The sequence below is a fragment of the Trachemys scripta genome, chromosome 9, assembly GCF_013100865.1.
Source record: "Trachemys scripta elegans isolate TJP31775 chromosome 9, CAS_Tse_1.0, whole genome shotgun sequence".
In the NCBI taxonomy this organism is placed as follows: Eukaryota; Metazoa; Chordata; order Testudines; family Emydidae; genus Trachemys; species Trachemys scripta.
In genome coordinates this window covers 5,373,199-5,392,998 of record NC_048306.1, presented here as the reverse complement: position 1 = coordinate 5,392,998, position 19,800 = coordinate 5,373,199, and the positions used below count along the sequence as shown (strand labels likewise).

Genomic DNA, 19,800 nt, shown 5'->3' with positions numbered 1-19,800 from the left:
GAATCACTGCAAATTAGATTGTAGATCTTCAGGTCAGGATCAATATATTATCTATACTTTTATGTCCCTAGTGTGCATATTGTTGGGTGCGTGAATAATGGGTAGCAGCAGCCTCAAAACCATATTTAATAATCAAAATTGCTGGTTTCTTCCAAGCAAGTGTTTCTCAAATTGACTCTGGCTATAATGATCAGAAAACAGTAACCCAGAAGTCCTGAAACCATTGCACTGAATTTCACCGATAATGCTGCACTTACCTGTAAAAAGGAAAAATATCAAAACCATGATCATAGTATACCCGAAGTATAAAATGGTACTAGCAGTTCCCGTTATTTGGAGTTTAGAGAAGAAGTAATGAACCGCATAGATAAAAAGATAAACGGCTGTAAAGCTGCTCGTTAAGAACGATCTCCACCACCAATGATAATCCTGAAAGAAATAATAAACCATTTCAGGAAAAAATCCAAGTACAAAACTAAAACTGCACTTTTATTTCAAAGCAAAGCACTATTTACAAGTCTATGAAAGATTAAATTAATTCTTGGCATATTTCTACACTCACTCTTGCTTAAACTCCTTTTTATTAAAATTATGCTTTTCCAATTGCTATTTCTTTCTCAAAGTCAATTCTGTCAGGATGTTTCAACTATGAACGTGAAACTCTGTTATCCAGGGGAACTACAGCAAATGTCTGTTCAGTCTACAAAGTCTCAGGAGAATGTGCTGGGGACTTAACTAATTTTTTTTGTTTTGTAGATTTTAAAAAGTTGCAGAATTATACATTTACACAGGGTAATGTGTTAACAAGTAACTTAATTCATTGAAACAATTTCACAGATGTGTAGCAGCTCTCACGCTCAAGGATCCCAAAGCACCTTGCAAGTTTACATATATATGGTACAAGTATCCACCACAGAAATGCAGCCACAAGGGGCAACACAATAGTAGTTTAACTGCACAGCATAACTATAGCATTCAAGAGTGGAAATGAACACTGTGGTTGAGGACCAAATCTTCAAAAGTCTGCAAAAACTGCCAACATACATACCCCTTGATGAGTGTACCCTCAAGAAGGAATAAGTGTATACACAAGATTGGATGGCACGCAAAGTTAAGCAAATTTGGTACTGAAACTGCAGAGCAATTATAAGTTACACTGGCCACAGCATATTGGAAACCTTAACTCATGATTTACAGGGAACAGTCACAAATGGGACTTCATTCTTTCACTGTTATTTTAAATACACATAGTTGAGAATGTGTCAAACTTTCTGCAAAAGTGTTAGTGAAATCAGATTCAAAGCTTTCTTTAAACCACAAGAATTATTTTATTGGCGATCGCTAGAAAATATTTAAGTAGCCCTTTTCAATAAGGACAAAATTACTAAAACCAGTGTAAAATACCTCATTAGTGATCAATTTGAAAGCAACATCTCTCCCCCTTTATATTGATGACTTTGTAATGCCATGCCTGATATTAGTAGCATAAAGCCTCCAAACCTGAGCACTGACATGTTATGCCCAACAGTTGACTTAAATCAAACTGTTCATAACCTTAAAAAGTATACCTCTGCCAGACCAGCTGGAGACTCATTTCCTGTTTTGTGGCTCCTCTACCATTACAGGACCATTCCAGTGTGTAAAACGAGAGCTTGCACTGCTAGCTGCAGTTGCAGTGACAAGGCAGAAATTGCCTTTTTTTGAAAATTTAACTTGTATATATTACAAAACATAGGCCAACAACATAACCAGGCCAAAGGTACATACAAAATCCTGACAATACATCCACATAGTCCACAGTGTCCAGCACTTTGCAGAGGTGGCCGTGCATAGGCATCCTTGCAAACTTCACTCTGACATGTTCCAGCTAGCTATGCACTGTGCTGTCATGATATATGCATCCAAATAATATGTTCATTTACCTCTGCACATAGATGGAAATAGCACAGCAAGACTGTAGCCTCAGAACACGTAATAAGAAGAATTATAAACACTAAGAACAGGAAACCAAACATGTAGTACATTTGATGGGACCTAAAACACACAAAAGAAATCTGTGTCAAATTAGTGTTCACTTTTTTTGTGTTACATACCTAAGAAATAAGTAATCAGAAAACAGAACGGGCTTTGTCTGCATTGCTGACATACTCCTACAAATCTTTAGTCTGTACCTGCTATCCCTCTACCTTCATGAGTAAATACGCTGCTTACACAATTGCATTGTTAAAGTCAGGGAAAGGGCACCTCAAAGCAATAGCATAGTTTGTAAAACAATTAGACCCTGACTACATAGGCCAGGGAAATCATTCCTTTCCCTCACCTTTCTGTCAAGGACTGTTCCCACTAGAAAGGTACTTATGATTTCAAATCTCAGGGCCTTCTGAGCCCTAATGCTCTATTGGCTCTCTCGTGCTGCTCTTCAGCTTAACATCCGCCTCCTTCACGTTGCTGCAATTAGTCCTCCAGCTGTCTTATTTCACCATGCTACACCTTCTAACAGTCGCTCCTCCACTCCCAGACTCCTATCCCTAGACAAATCAATCTTACTCCAGTTCAAGGGTCATCTAAACGCTTGACCATACAAAAATGCACCCTTTCCTACCAAGTGCATAAGTATCTTTTTTATGAGATGTGGGAGGAAGCGTTAAATGTAATAATTAGAAGGATGTAATTACTATAATTTAAAGATAATTCACAAAAAGGGAATACTGGCAAATTCCTTCATGTCTCCCTCCTCATTTTTCTGAATCCACTGTTTTGGGTTCTCCATGCTCATTGTACACGTGCATTTTTGAGCTGACAGCCCAGCCTACCTATCAAGTAAAGATACAATACTCACCAAATACTGTTTAGAATGAAAAAAAGCTGAATAAAAATACAACCAAATGGCAAGATGCCACCCATGATGATACCAGGCAACGGCTTTGTGAAAAACGACTGCTCCGGGATCTGACGAGGAATCTGGTTTGTACGAACTGGGTGTTCAATAGGCTTTGAGAGAAATTAATACAATTAAAAAAGACAAATAACTGTAAATACCATAGTAAGAAGGTAAGATAGGAAAGTGTTAAAATAATTAAAGACACTTAAGAGGATTTTTTCCTAATATCAGCTCCTTGGAACTTGACATGCTTAACTCTCCCATTCTATTCACCCATAAACTGTGCCATAAGTAAGGCTATGTTTTACTCAGATTTTTTAGTAAAAGTCCTGGACAGGTCACGGGCAGTAAACAAAAATTCACGGCCCGTGACCTGTCTATGACTTTTCCTATAAATCCCTAACTAAAACTTGGGTGGGGGGCTGTGGGTGCATTGGGGGGGGCAGTCCAGGGGCACTGCGGGAGGTGGCCCAGGACCCCACTGGTGCTGGGGGAGGAGGGCCAGGCCAGGCCACGTCCACTGTTGCTGGGGGAGGGGGACAGTGGACGGGACCCCCACTAGTGCTGGGGGAGGGGAACTGCGGGCATGGGTAGCATGCAGAGCCCCCTGCCCTCTCCACTGCCTAGTAGCTGCAGGGCCATGCCAGTGGGAGCTGGGGAGCCCCCCACCCCTCAATCCCTAGCCCTGAGCCCCCTTCCACACACCCAAACTGCTGTTGCTGGCCGCTGCAGAAGTCACAGAATCCAAGACTTCTGTGACAGATTCGCAGCCCTTAGCCATACGCCATATCTCTGAAGATTACAAACTAATGCACAAACCAACAAACAGTGATTTTTTTTGAAATTCACTTCAGTGGTGACCTAGTCAATTTCAACATGCAGGAGGGAAGAGGTCTTTATTTAGTTTTTGATGGAATTACTGAATTTCTTCTAGATGTGTTAACAAGTCAGAGGACTATAGCACACATACTGTGTAGACAAGAGGAATGTCAATAAAGATATGTTCTTAGAAGAGAGATCCTGAATGGCCAGAAAAATATTTTGAAAATCAGTTTGTATTCTTGTCTACCATACAAAAAGATCAGAAGTTGGCAAACAGTTCATTTCAGAATGGACAGCCATATGCATCTTAGCCAAATTCTGGTGTTTTGATGTTGTCAGCTAACACACTAATGCCGCATGAATAAATACTTGATGTTAGAACAGAAAAAGTATTATACTGAGTGACAGATAAGACACACTTAAACAATGTACTCAAAAACTACCTTTTCTTTGAATCCAAAATATGCACCAATGAAGGTTAATGGGACAGAAATTCCAAACCACATTGCCAGGATAGCAACCAGTGTACCAAAGGGGATGGCAGCTGATGATCCCTTCACCCACAGAATAAGATTCATAATGAAGAAATCAGCAAAGACAATTCTGAAAAAAACAATTTTCTCACTAGCAGCGTAAAATCAGAAGAGAATTAAATATTTTAAGGTGGTTCATAAAACTAAAGGATTATGAATATCCACTTGTAGGCTATTTCATTCTCTATTTGTGCAATATTGTTTCACCACTAATACATAAAAAGTGGTAATTATCACTTTCAACAACTAGTTGTTTTTAATCTTTAGGGTCTTTTAGCAATAAGGCCACTTATTTGGAAGACCTTTAACTGGCTACAAATAAACTGAGGGAACGTGAAGAGACACTATCACAAAAAACATGACATGGTGTTTTTAGCAAGTACTCTCTTGACTGTACTGTACTTTGCCAGCCCTTCCTTTCCCATCACTGCTATTTTCTGGTAATGCTTTTAAATAGCTCTTTTCTAATGAACCTGTTATTCCTTCTGCCAAATTCAGTCATTACTGGCAAAACCCACTGTTCAAGATACCACAAACTACATTAGGGCTACCACAGGCTAATCTTAGAAAAAGCTTATTGTTACAACCAAATCTCTCTTCAGCCGTGGGACACAATACATAAGAAGTGAACAAAAAAAGTGTGCTAGTTCAATAACATTACATCTTTGTACTATTTTAAGAAATTCACAATTTCAAAGGGAGCTAAGCTACTGAAGCAAGTGTGTGTTATTTCTTCAATTTAATCAGCACGATACACCTCTACCCCGATATAATGCGACCCGATATAACACAAATTCGGATATAACGCGGTAAAGCAGTGCTCCGGGGGGCAGGGCTAAGCACTCCGGTGGATCAAAGCAAGTTCAATATAACGCGGTTTCACCTATAACACGGTAAGATTTTTTTGGCTCCCGAGGACAGTGTTATATCGAAGTAGAGGTGTACCTTCATTTTTTCAAAATCTATAAAAAGAAAAACTATTCAGAGTTTGCTAAGCCCTAAAGGCTGGTTTTCTAAGCCTGAAGAAGTCCTCTTCTTGCACTTTTAGTGCAGAATTATGTCACAAAGCAAACAACTTCCTCACCCCATTTTATTCCCCTAAACCCTCCATTAAAAAAAAAACAAAAAAAAACAAAAAAAAACAAAAAAAAAGGTTTTAAAGACTTCGATTTTGGAAATTAACATGACTTATGTTATGCTCTCTTGCACCCTCTCCACCTGCTTTCTGAAAATCCTTTCAACAAATGAGACTGAAACCCAGTTTAAATTTGAGAGGAGTGATTAAGATTTCAAACATGTCCCATTGAGTAATAAAGCAAAAAGATACATTGCCAGAGAACCTCATCTGGGAATCTGCATCATTCTCACCATCCAGGGTACAGGAGAAGCATCAGTCCCAGGAAGGGGCATTGCCAAATGAACCACTCACTGGGACTCATATGGAAGAATTCTTGAAACAGAATTTACACTAGTCTCAGAGGAAGCTACCCATTCCACTGTATTGGACAACGTCATGCAAAACAAAAGCAGTGGGCAAGCCATTGCACAAATGGTTCCCAAATACTTCTGTGAGTAGCATCCTATAAATGTGCAATCAAATGCAGTTAAAGCAAACTGCATGGTGTATTTTAGACCTTGTCCATGTCAGTAATCCAATCTCTGCTTCTCCCCTTCCAAAGATAAAGGAAAAATAAATACTTTGTATATAAACTCAGTCTACTGAGTATATATAACTGCCTTGGGCTGTTTATGACATTATGCTGTTTCACTGAACAAGCACAGCATAATCAAGACATCTGTTCTTATTTTACCAATCCCAATCATTCTGCTTCCTCTATGAAACTGAATATATTCTGGAGTTTAAATTATCAGCATGATTTTTTTTTCCTACAGATAAATACCCTCTGCACTGTGAAGATATCTAAATGACAGCAGGAAAAGACTGAAGCATATTTTGTTTAGGAATAAGATTTCCACATAGAAATACTACAAATTCAGTTGTTACCCAATACATCAGGTTTCATTCGATCCAATTCTAGTTTATTCAAACCAAGCCATGTTTTATTAATTCTATTTTTCATCTGTCTTCATTCAAAGATAGAGACTTTTGCTGAAAACATATCTTGTTAAACTCCATTCTGAAATAGGTTATCTAGAATAAAAATCTGAAGCCAAATTCAAGATATTTACTGAACACAAATCAGAAAAATTGCTTTAACTATTCACTATGCCAATAATCTCCTATATACATTTTCCACTCTACCACCCAGAAAGCTGTGCCAAGGACTACCTCTAATAGGCAACCTTCTGTCTTAAAGCACCACTTTAAATTACCTCTAAGGTTTCTAGTACAATTGTATATACAACATTAATTTTAAATGATGATATTTTTAGGTACATAGACATAAAAACCATACCCGAAATCCTAGTTTCCAAATGAAATGTTCCTAAACCCAATTTTAAAAGCTATACATGCAGAACACCATAATTGTTCTTCATGAACTATTCTCTTGTCCTGTCTTTAGCAAGATTATTCACTGCAATAGAACACAGCTGCTATTTTAGTCATAAAAATAATTTTGTATAAAACACTAAATATATTCAAGATACAAAGAACAAGATAAAGTATTTGTACCACATTAGTAAGGAACCCTACTTTCCATATACTAAGTATGAATAGTGTGTGACTGACTTCAAGGGGGATAGGATCTAGCCCCGATTTATAAAGGTGCTCTAGACAGAATAGCCTTTCCAAAAAGCCACCATAATAAGCCATGCATTCACAATGAAATATAGTCCCTACTATGTTAACATGAGGATCCAGAAAATACTCAGTGCTGTAATCTAAGAGCAGTTGTATTGTATCAGGATTAACTGCACCAGCAACAATACAACTAAGTCAATGGTTCACAAAATTTTCCATGCCATGACCTCATCTTACAACAACAACAAAAACCCATGTTTCAGGCCCCACCTCCATAGTGTTGGGACTACTTATGAAGAAAGGGAGGGTGGTTGTGACCCCTAGGTTGAGAAGCTATGCTCTAGAACATTATGTAATTTGCAAACTCTCCAAATGCAGGCTGTGATCTACAAGCCTTTCTTCCCACTCTAAGATGTTCTGTGTAGAAAGGAAAATAAAGTAGGGAAACAATAAAGGCAATGGCACAGCCCTTGAAAGAGAGTTCTGTGCTAAGAAATTAGTATTTTTCTTTATTTGTGGTAACTGTTATATACAAGACTACAGGAAAGAACAATTTCATAAGAGTAAGGAACAAAAAGTACTAACCCAGGGCACAACAGAGCTGTCAGCAAAACATTTGTCTTCCACTTTTCACCTCGAAATGCTGAGGAATAAGTAAAAATCATTACTATAGTTTCAAACGTAACACTTTTTATAAATATTTTGCAGTATGACAGCAAGGAGCAGGCCTGATATCTGAGACATCAGCTCCAACTTGAATTACATATCATGCCTGGCAATTCTGAATGTAACATGCTACATCATACAAAATAAGTAATGGTACTTACTTTTATACATTCTAGCAGATACATAACCAGCAGGAGTTCCCAGCAAGACCCACAGTACAACTGCACAAGTCATCAAAGCTCCTCGGTTGGCAGGAGAAAGAAAGCCAAGGCAAGCTAGAACTAAAGATGTGAAAAGAAAGAATAAGCCATTTGTCAACACATTTTATTAGCAAATTGTAGAACGTACACCATAGCTCACATGTTTATCCAGTTCACTGAGACGGCATATGTGTATGTTAACATACGCACACATACCAACTAGTCATAAGTGCACACCACTCTGGGCAGAACTCTGAACCAAATGCTTGGATATTTTCACCTCATACTCAAAAGGCAAAGCTTTTTGTGGCTAAAAGGCTTCAAGAGAGGCATAGGTTGAAGTCTCTGCTCCTCCAACGACTACGCCATGAGATTTCAGCTTGGAAATCAGCTTTCAAAAGCTTAAAGAATGATGCTTCTGTAAGAGCACATTTATTGCATAGGCAACCATAATAGTTTAATTAATGCCATAAGAGTCATCCAAGAAAAACAGGCCCAGAGTAGTAAAAGGCAGTGATTTAAGTTTTAAAAAGGTAGTTATAAGAAGCATGAAGATAACAGGACTGGATCTTCAAGTACTGATTTAGAAACTTGAAACTCCAGACAAAGGCTATCACAGCTCCCATGATGGACAATGCTTATCCTCAGGAACAAGGTGGACCATCTGGAAAACAAGGTCCCCATACTTAAAAAGGAAAAAAAAAGGGGGGGGGGTAAGTTGGAGTTCTTGAACAAACTGCAAGGGCAACCCCCAAGTTGAAAGGCAGTTATTCAATTACAGACTCTGCAACTAGTGGTATGTGAAATTTTTGTATTTGGAAATAGACTCCAAGAGCTGTCATGGATTTGGAAGGACCAATTTATGAAGGCACAAAAAGGTAAGTTATTATACTTACATTTAAACACATTAGGAACAGAGAAAAGGACGCTGAACTACAACTCGGAAAAGTAATGCTCTGTGTGAAATGTTAGTCAGCTAGGAATGAAGTGAATTGGGGTGAACATTTTCATAATCTGATCTCTAACCAAGAAAAGAACTGATGAAGTGGAAAGATAAAGTTGCCATTTTCACTGTTAAAAATAATTGACCAAGTTTTTAAACTCTAAAACAGAAAGCCAACAGAATGTTAGGATTATAATTCTGGGTTTCTATCTTACATTATTGATTTATTTGTTTTGCCAACCTATACATGAGTACCCTACTCGGGCTAGTCAAAGACTATTGAGATTTTGTTGATGTGATTTTTTTAAAATTTAAAATATTGAATACAAAAGTTATTCCTCTCCCCATAAGATTTTCATTTCTACTTTTAATGAACAATCAACAAGGCAGAAAAATCTTCACTACCACTGTCTAGACTTTATGAAGTCTTATCTTCTAACAGCAAGTTTTCCTTGTTGTTTATTGATAATGGTCTTTGCAGAACAGCTACATAATCAGCCTTCAGGCAACTGGCAAGTCTATGCTCTATGGGAGTCAAAGGCTACAGAACTGATGGTTGCTTGTTCACGCTCAGCGCCACACAGGAATCTTTATTAAAATTAAAGCTTAAAAACAAGCCAGAAGGGAAAGCCAACATCTTACAGTATGCTGTTAAATATGGCAAGAATATATTTTAGAGGAGGATCAAGGACAAGTGTATACTGACTCTTCTGCTAAACAACCTACACTAAAAGGGAAAGCAGGCTACCCTTTTTCCCTGCACAAGATGTTTATAGCTAACAGCGAGTACTGAAGGTCAGTCTGAATTTGCTACCATTTTATCTGGACTTCTATCTGTATTTACTGTAGTTCTCTGGTCTGAAACAATTTAATCAAAGACAATTTGTTTTTTGCTTGGCATAAAGATATACGGAAGATAATGTTTTGCTGGTACGTACAATTTAGAACAAATGATTTAATACAAAGTGCTACAAAAATATATAAACCTCAGTATGATCCAATATTTTATTGTGCAGTAACAAAGGGAGTTGTAAAAGATTTATATGAAACAATGAAATATACTAATTAGTAGTAGATTACAATGTTATTGTTGTATCTAGGTGTTTGTACCAAGCTCAAGTTACATGAGCACTGTCTCAGTGCCATTTTATTGGCACATACTCAAGTTCTTATTTCGGAATGGCTGTTGACTGCTGAATCAAATTTATCAGAAAAAATGTGTTCCGAAAAATGTTAGAGCTTTGATTAAACGTCTTTGAACTTACCTTACTGGGGTCCAGGTATTATTGGACCATGATGAGTAAGTGTTGTCTTCTAGTATATTTTTAACTTTTAAAAGGGGATTTGGACTAGGGCTACTTCACTTCTATAGATGTAAAGCATGTGAATTAGCCCTAATAGGGAGATGCTGCAATAATGCTCAAAACACTACTATTTGCAATAGTGTTATTACAGTGATCTGGGTCATTACTATAAGCAAGTTATTTTTCTTTTCTTAAATAAAGTAAAAAGGATAGACAGCGATGCCAGAAATCATTTATTGTTTCTTACAATTACACTAACAGAGTGTAAGTACGTAATTTTAATAAACCTAATGATACTTACATAGCGTAATAAATGTCATAATGAAAATTTGCGTTCCTTGACCTAAGAAGACAGATAACAGCATTCCCTTCCTTGGAGGTCTAAATACATCTCCATGAACCAACTTCCAACCAAATTCTTCTTGAGCATCTTCCTGCATAATAGCAACATCTTTATTAAATATACATAATTCAGCAGTGAATATAAGCGAGATGTGAAACGTGCTTTCAAAGTTTGATTAACTTTCAGTTTGGTTCCAAAGACAGACTAATTGCATTGATTCATCACTCACTGATTTTACTGTCCCCTCACGGTTTTCTGGAAGAAATAGGCAAGATTTAGGATGAAACTACTTGCCTTTGAGAGTGGCAGAGAAACAATGTAATTAGCAAAGATCCTCATAAGGTCAATGTGAATGTAAAGGAAAACAAAGCATTCCGTTTCATTTAACCTGGAATACAGCAGTTCACATTGGTTTAAATATTTATCTTCTCGCTTGTCTCAAACCATATCAGTCTCAGTAACTATAACAGTAAGGAATGACAGGATTTTTGCTTTACTTTGTAATTGCAAATTTGGGCTCCCTCTGCTCCAAATATCTTCCCTGTTAATTCTTGAGTTGAGACCATAGTGTTCTTCACCATGTAGCTGTCATGCTGCTAAATAAAATAACGTAGTCTCTGAGTCTTAGGGAATATCAATCTGGAGGAACTAAGCAGCAGCCAACTCTGAAAAACTGGTGGTTTCCAACAAACGTGGCCCATGCTGAAATACCTGTGCCCCATTCAGTCAAAGACTGCTGGGTTCCCTACCCATCCTCCAGCCTAACTGGAAGCAGTAAATATTTCCCTGGGGTGTTTGGTACCAAAATCAAACATTCACAGAAAAGAGGTGGGAAGGAAGGGAAACAGAACTGCATGACAACGCACAACAGCTTAGCTAGTGACATAGACGTCTCTTCATTTCCTCTGAAACATTTTATCATCTTCCCAGTGTGAGGAGCTTTGTGTCCACCTTGTTGATAAATTACTCTCAAGAGCTGAGGGTATGCTAGAAGTGGGATTTTTCTTTTTTTAATGTGTTTAGAAAACAGTTTTACAGCAAGTGTTATGTCAGCAGGGAAACAGAAACCATAGATCCAGAGTTAGGGAACATGATTATAAAGGTACAACATGGATGAAACGCTTCCAGACTCAGTATCATAATAAATTCTCCTCCAGGACAGAAGTCTTCTAGTTGCTCTTTTCCCAAAAGTACAGTGCACTTTGCTGTGGGAGTCCACATAAATCTGGTTCTCATTTCCAAAAGCAGGAAGCTTCTATTATCCTTACTAAACCTTTTTTCATAAACCAGTAAGTAAACAAAGCATTGGTTTAAAAGGTTGTTGCCTGAAACAAATGCTTATTTTTAATTTAGTTCACCTGAAAAATAAATCTTGCATCTGAAGAAGTGAGGTTCTTACCCACGAAAGCTTATGCTTCCAATACTTCTGTTAGTCTTAAAGGTGCCACAGGATTCTCTATTGCTTTTGAAAAATAAATATCCCTTTTTCAGGATGGACTTCCTAAATGCATGCCTTCTATTCCAATGCAACAGGGGATGAGGCAATCACCTTCTATTGGCACATTTGGAAAGGTTTAACCAGTGAAAGTACATGAGTTAGATTTCCCATGAGAATTTAGTCAGCAAAAATACTTTCCTTGGAAAACAGAGCAGGTTCTGGTCCCATCACCAACTTTGCTCTGAAAGTTGATTCATAATCTGTGCTGTATGTCTGAAAAAAATCAAATCAAGCTGGGCAGCCTGAGCCCTTGATTTATCTTATGTGAACCAGAGCACTCACTCCTCACTCAATGGAGTTGGATTTTTAGTAAGCCTAGGGGTGGGTCTCAGAGGCCAGGCTCTAGCCCAAGCCAAAAGTGTCTGCACTGATATTTTGAGCCCTACAAGCCCAAGTCAATTGACCCAGGCTCAGACTTGCTTTCAGAGGTTTTTTATTGCAGTGTAGATGTACCCTAAAATACACCTCTACCCCGATTTAATGCAACCCGATACAACACAAATTCGGATATAATGCGGTAAAGCAGTGCTCCGGGGGGGGCGAGGCTGCGCACTCCAGTGGATCAAAGCAAGTTCGATATAACGCAGTAAGATTTTTTGGCTCCCGAGGACAGCGTTATATCGAGGTAGAGGACTTAGAGCCAGGACTGCATTGGACTTAGAGCCACACTGACTATGAGAAGGTTCAACTGTTGTTTTCAATACAACTCCACTAGAATGGGAGTTCCATCTGCTTATGCCAGAGCTAAACCTGGTCCCACCATCTAGCTGAAACTGCAGTTAGACCACGATTGATAAAAAAAAAAAAAATCAATGTCCTACTGCAAGCTTGGTATTTCAAACCTGTAAAACAAGTAGGTTTGAAACATGCAATGTTTAGGCCTTAAAATGAAGAGGTTTACATCTACAACTGACGATTACTAGAAAACAATTCTCTAAATGATAGTTTTATGTCCATGAACCTCATGCTTTAGATTTAAAGTGTAGAAGTAGTCCTTTCCCCATCCAGTGCACAAATCAAATAAACCTGTTAATAAAATATTTCATTAAGATTACGATAGGACTTCAGAGAGCACGTTTATTTGCATTTTAAAAAAAAGGAACAAAGTTGTACCAAATTCACTTCAGGTTGATAAATTTAACCAGTGAGAGAAGCAGAATGATTTTGGTTTTTACCATTACAATGGACTCACAGAAACCTACGTATAACAGTACAGAAATTCTCAGCTTGCCTTTGTAGCCATCACTTGACATATTACAGATTTACTTGTTAGTGTCTCTCACAAGGCATCCAAGTATGTGCACAGGCACTCAACATTAAGTTCTCTGAAATATCTAAATAGCACTCACACCTCACCTTTGCTTACCCCTAAAGTTTGTCCTTCCACATCAAAAGTTTGTCAAATCGAGGTGGAAAACTGAGCCTCTTAATCATATCTACAACAAATACTCCCTTCTTTAGAGAATCTGAAATTTTAGTAAGGCCATTTATTACTCCCAAAGAGCTGATATGTCTACATATTACTTATAGTGACCCCCCCCAGACTGCATTCAAAACTGTAGTTAATAGATTTTTCCTTCATAGAAAATGAGATAATCTAAAAACCGTAAGAGTTCTACTCACAGAGGAGTCAATTTGGTTGTATCTTGCAATATCTTTATGAAGAGTCCTCAGTATGATCATAGCCACCATGCCAGATAAGAAGAGAACAATTACGAGTGAATTCATTATGCTGTAGATAAAGAAAAAAATCAAAGTTTCTATCCGCTTTTTCAGACTTCAGCATATGCACTGCAATAGTCATAATATGTGCACATCTGAAGTCTGAAGCACATTTTTGGATATCAAGTTTTTGTGTAAGTCATTCTGTCAGGTATTTTAATGTTTTCCTACACAGAAAAAATAAATTATAATATGACATACTACTATATAACAAATAGGAAAGCCCCTGCAAAGCCATTCTGCCGAAGAGCAGAGAAGACTAGAGAATCTCAAGCCAACTAGTTTTAACCAAATGGATTTTATATATATGAAATAATCAAATGTAATTCCAGTAAACAAATTAGTTACATATTAACTATCTGATTAATTATTTCATGTTTTATATTGCTTTTTTAGCATTTATGTACAGCACAGCATTTTCCTCTTTACCGTACAAATTATACATTAATTCATAAACAATAGCTCTTTTGGTACATTCTTTAGCATAAAAAAAATCTCACTGACTATTTTTTGTATTTAACAGCAGCAGCTAATATTAAAAACAAAACTTTACCAAATAAAGATCTGTACATCAGAGTAAGCCAGATGGTAATGGTAAGAAAACTGATGGGCAGTCACCTTCCAAAAGCTCTGCAGAACAAGATGATAAAGTAACCTCCATGTTTTTACTTTGCTTTTGGATACTAATGGCACATTCCTTTGGTGACATTCAATACTTTAGTCGCTCTCAAGAGATCCAAGACTGATCAAAGTTACTTCATGTATTGAAACAAGGAAGTTCATTTGCTTGGAAACTAACAGACTTCATTTTACATGTAAGAGTTACGTATCCTGAAAACTGCAGGACAAGATCTTTGTGCTTCACAGCAAGATTTATTCGCTCCATAAATTAAATTTTTTTACCTAAACCACTGAATGTTGGTATGTGGCATGGACTCCAAAATGTAGTCCCATCTGGAAGCCCACTTGATATCATTTTCCTGTAAACAAATTGAAACAAAACGATTAAACAAAAAAATGGCTTTGGAGGAGTAAAGGTTTTGATGCCACTTCCTAAAATTAGCGAGTATGCATAATCTACTTGACTCCAATCTTCATCTTAGAGACAGGTCTTTTCCCTGCCTTATACTCTTCAATCTCTTCTTCGGACTTCTTTATTTTATGACTTTGTCCTTCTCTGTAACTTACTTTATAATGTCCATTGCCTGTAATTTTTGAATTATGTGTAATGTTTTTGGGCAAAGTTTATATTGATCAGTGTTCTTCAGAGTAAAATTATACAACAAGATTGAACTCACCTCTTCATGTGAGTTCATCAAGCTACTCTGTGAAGTTACCATCCCACAATTTGGTAAATAGATCATGATTCGCTGGATCAGGTTTTCAGAAAACTGTGTGCAATTTACTATTTGAGCATCCAATTGAACTTTTGTATGTGCTGTATGCAAACAGCAAGTGCACAAATGTTTATTTTTGCACATGCACAGGTCTAAAAGCCCGACCCTTCAAAATGGGTCAAGATGTCAGTCTATCATGGCGTCATTACCAAAAGTCAGCTACTGTAGAACAGAGAGCAGATTTCTGTCTCCTCAGTGTGCAGACTGCAAGATCAGACTGACAAAACAGTGGCCAAACTAAAACAATGCAGGTGCAATAACAAATCATGAAGCCATTACTATTTAAGAAATGGGCTTAGTTTACTTTTGAAAAGTAAGTGTCCTGGATCCATAAGACAGCCACTATTGACTTTACTGGTTTATTAATTTAAATTTTAAATAAACAACAGCCTTTTCTCCTTAGAAAAATGGATTCTGACTATATCTAAAGTAAAGCTTTAACGACAGCAAACTGCAGATAGTCAATCTGAAGTGTACCTGATATTTAAGATGTAAATAGTGACATCTGCTGGAAATATCTGAACTAGCAGGAATTATCGACTCTTGCTGAAAGAACAGATGTCCCACATGCATAACGCATTTTGTAAATTACTGAACAACATTGACATTACAATTTGCAATTTATCCTCAAGATTTAAACACATGTTAATAGACAGGAGGCTCATGCATGTAGTAAAATCAGCAAGTCTAAGGATAGCTCCAGGGAAAAGTCCAAGGCTCTATATTCTATTACCTCAAAGACATAGGTTCGAGTCAACTTCAGATGGGTGGCTAATGAAAGCTGTTATCATATGACAGCTGTATGGCTGCCTTTTCAAAATGAACTAGTGCTCTCAGTCCAATTCCTAGTAGACAGGTGTCTTACATCATAAAAACAAACCATAATTGCCACTTTTTAGGGTAGGCTGAACAGAGGTACCAATTTTTCAAGCAACAGGGAAACTGAACTATCCTCACACCCATAAGAGGTTGCTTTTCAGGTTAGGGTAAAAGCACATTCACAAGTACGATTTACTACTTACTGCCTGTGATGTATTAGGTGAAATAAGGACTCTGTTTTCAAAGTCACTTATCAAGTAGTTAATTTAGTGCTTGCAAGTGTCTGGGTAAAATTATAACGAAGGCACTTTCAAATCAGATGGACTGCAACTCAGTTGACAAGAACTAAAAAAATATGCTCACTATAAACTGATTAATTAAAGCAGGTAAATTACAAAATCAAAAATGTCTCCAAGAAAATTTATATATATAAATATATTCTCTCCAATATGAGGGTTGCTTAAGTTAGCGATCCACTATGAACAGTGACTATGTAGAATAGTTACATGAACCAATAGCTCTGTTCCCTGTGTTTAGAGCTGGATTTGCCAACTTTAATGCCAAAGCTACATTTTAATTTTACTCCTATTAACACTGAAGATCCAATGAAGCTACATAAGAGTGACCTGGATTCCATTTCCTTCTTAACCATCAGAAAGACAGTTCCAGTTCCAGTTGCAGATTAAAATTTGAGAACAGATGGATTGCTCTGTTGTAACTGAAGGCATAATTTAACCTGTAATATTTTCAATACTGATGACGCATGATCAAAGAAAAGCCCTGCATAGTTTTCAAACTGAGAGTTGGTAGTTAAAGCCATCTTTTTACTTGTAAACAGAAAAATTTGCTTCTGGAAGTCATTTTTCACAGTGCTCTCCTACTGCATTCTGAACTTTGGGACTGGACGTTTAATATTTTTAGCTACAGAACTGCTTACGTTCCCAAGTTGTTCCTCAGACACTTTAATATTCATAAAACTGTATTAAAACAGTGGAAACATTTATACTGAATAAATGCATAACTGCCAGAAAGAACCTGGATCCAAACAATTTAGGAGATTTGTTCCAAAACATTAATATACTTACTTCAAATTTCACAGAATAAGTGTAGATCAAATCCAGTTTGTTCGTGAATTTAGCAGGAATCTCCATAGGGGGACCTCCACAATTTAAATTGTTTTTATCTGTATGTTTGTAGCTAGCAAGACAGAAATTTTAAATAAGATTCATAGCTGCTGGATTGGGTAGAGAATTTCACAGTTATTTAAAAGTAATTAAGACTAATATGTGAAACATTTGGCCATCTAACTTTTTGTATCTTTTCCCACCGTTTTACAATTTCTTTATTGAGAACAGGCCTTCCTGTTCCCTCCATCAAAATGGACTTCACCTCTGAACATGTGAAGGGTTTGGTTTGAGGGTTTAGAACAAGGGTGGGCAAACTATGAGGCCTGAAGGCCACATCGGGGTATGGAAATTGTATGGCGGGCCATGAATGCTCACAAAATTGGTGGCACAGATGCAGGAGGGCTACGGCTGGGGGTGAGGACTTTGGGGTGGGGCCAGAAATGAGAAGTTCAGGGTGCGGGAGGGGGCTCTGGGTGGGGGTGCGGGCTCTGGGGTGGGGCTTGGACCGGGACCGAGGGTGGGAGGGGGCTCCAGGCTAGGACCGAGGGGTTCAGAGGGTGGGAGGGGGCTCTAGGCTGGGGCAGAAGGTTGGGGTGCCGGGGATTGGGGTACAGGGGAGGGGTGTGAGGGCTCCAGCTGGGGGTGCGGGCACTGGGTTGGGGCCGGGGATAAGGAGTTTGGGGGTACAAGAGGGGGCTCTGGGTTGGGATCAAGGGGTTCGGAGGGCATGAGGAGGGGAGCTGAGGGACGGATCAAAAGGTCTAACGGGCCGGATGTGGCCCGCAGGCCATAGTTTGCCCATCCCTGCTTTAGAAAGTTAGAGCAAACATGGTTCAGCCATTTTGGATTATGAGGATAATAGGAAAACACATCTCCCCATTATTCAACATTCTTGCCACAGCCCTGTAGCCAAAACTGACATGAAGAGAAAGCTGAAGTACACCAGAGAAATTGCCTTCATTGAACAGTGGCCTTTGAATGTTCTAATGAGTCAGTTTTATTACCACTAAACTGAAGAATGGCCATAAAGGATCAGACCAATGGTCCATCTAGCCCACTATCCTGTCTTCCAATAGTGGCCAATGCCAGAGGCTTCAAAGGAAATGAACAGAATAGGGAAATCATCAAGTGATCCATCCCCTATCATCCAGTCCCAGCATCTGGCAGTCAGAGGCCTAGGGAAACCCAAGGCATAGGGTTGCATCCCTGACCATCTTGGATAATAGCCATTGATGGACCTATCCTCCATAAACGTATTTAAATTCTTTTTTGGACCCAGTTATAGTTTTAGCTTTCACAACATCCCATGGCAGTGAGTTCCACAGGGTGACTGTGTGTCGTATGAAGAAGTACTTCCTTTTGTTTTAAACCTGTTGACTATTAATTTAATTGGATGACCCCTGGTTCTTGTGTTCTGTGAAGAAGTAAATAACACTTCCCCATACATTTTCTCCACACCATTCATTTTTACTTTTAAGAAGAAAAGTAAGGAAGATGCATCAATGTATTCAAAGATTTACAATAGTCAACAGATCACAGACAATTCTTCAGAAAGACTGAAATTGGTTTATTTCAACTGTAATTTCTAGTTTCCCTACGCATGGTTGAAGACACTGAAGCATATTAAAATGGCATGTACTAGTAATTACCTTTTTGGATCCAGTCTTGCCATTACCAGTCTTGCTCCAGGCCAGCTTTCATCTTTCCCGCTATGGTACATGATCGTAATGTCAACATGGTTGAAGAGATAGAAAGTGTCCCACTTGTGAAACTGAGACTGCAAAACATTACATGTTTGAAAAACATTTCCAGTAGAGAGGTAATACTGTGGTCAAAGATCCAAGTACTCCAAAATAAAAGAATGCTGGGGGCAAGTGGGGGAGACACAGAAGGGGTGGAGGAATGAGGAATATTTTCTATATATTCTTAAAATAGACATTAGAAAGGTAACAAATCTACAAAAAGCAAAGAAAATAAAGGTAAAGAATAAACTTTGCATTCCACAAGGTTTAAGCAGTCTACATCAGCCTTGCAAGGTCATCATAAGACACTCCAGTTCAAATTTAAAAGTCTGCTCACTCTTTATTATCTCCATGTAACTCACACTAACTGCAGCTCTTTGTCCCGCCTCTAGTGGCTAGAGCAGAGGTCCCCAGAGGGCACAGAGGAAGCTTGGGGAGGAAAGGGGGGTGCGCAGTGGGGCCCAGGCCAGCCCCCACGGGGGGTGGGGAGAGACCACCACCCAGCCCCTTCCCTCACCCCCAGCTCTGCTCCAGTCCTGGCTCCTAGCCCCACTCCAGCCTTGGCGCAGCTCCGCACATGGCCCCAGGCCTGGCTGTCGGCCCTCACCATAGCCAGGTTGCAACTCCACTCTCACCCCCAGGCTCAGCCCCCGGCCACGGCTCGGTCCCTAGCCCCGCTCCTGGCCCCAGATCTATCCCCAGCCCTCTTACCCCTGTCCGCGTCACGTTCTCCCCACAAGCCACAGCCCTGCTCCCAGCAATGGTGGGATGCAGACAGGGCGGGGGCCGTGACCCTCAAAAGTTTGGGGACCACTGGGCTAGAGCATAGACATGTGAGTACTCTAACCTAACACATGTGGTTCTTCAGCTGAATAGTCTATTACTCCTTGGGGAATTCTGCATCACTGCGCTTGTGCAGAATTCATGGCCCCTGCAGATTTTGCTTCCCCGCAGAAAAATGACTTCTGACAGGAAAGCAAAGGGAAGCCGCAAAAGCGGTCATGCGCCCTCTGCCCAGTAATGCAGGCAGGTTGGTTTGGGCACCCAGAGCAGCCAATAGAGACATAAATCACCGCCAGGCGGTGGGGGGGCGGGGAGG

At 38.9% G+C, this 19,800-nt stretch overlaps 1 protein-coding gene across 1 annotated transcript in view; it reads right to left on the bottom strand.

The window, feature by feature from the left end:
* Positions 1-19,800, bottom strand: part of LOC117882492 (transmembrane 9 superfamily member 2-like) — a 41,527-nt gene that overhangs the window by 10,952 nt on the left and 10,775 nt on the right. Inside the window, exons 6-16 of the mRNA XM_034780778.1 lie at positions 18,609-18,736; positions 16,918-17,029; positions 14,520-14,596; positions 13,518-13,626; positions 10,355-10,487; positions 7,768-7,887; positions 7,526-7,583; positions 4,147-4,306; positions 2,840-2,991; positions 1,923-2,034; positions 258-429 (exon numbers count right to left, since the gene is read on the bottom strand). Coding sequence (XP_034636669.1) covers positions 258-429; positions 1,923-2,034; positions 2,840-2,991; positions 4,147-4,306; positions 7,526-7,583; positions 7,768-7,887; positions 10,355-10,487; positions 13,518-13,626; positions 14,520-14,596; positions 16,918-17,029; positions 18,609-18,736 — 1,333 coding nt within the window. The remainder of the gene's footprint in view (positions 1-257; positions 430-1,922; positions 2,035-2,839; positions 2,992-4,146; positions 4,307-7,525; positions 7,584-7,767; positions 7,888-10,354; positions 10,488-13,517; positions 13,627-14,519; positions 14,597-16,917; positions 17,030-18,608; positions 18,737-19,800) is intronic.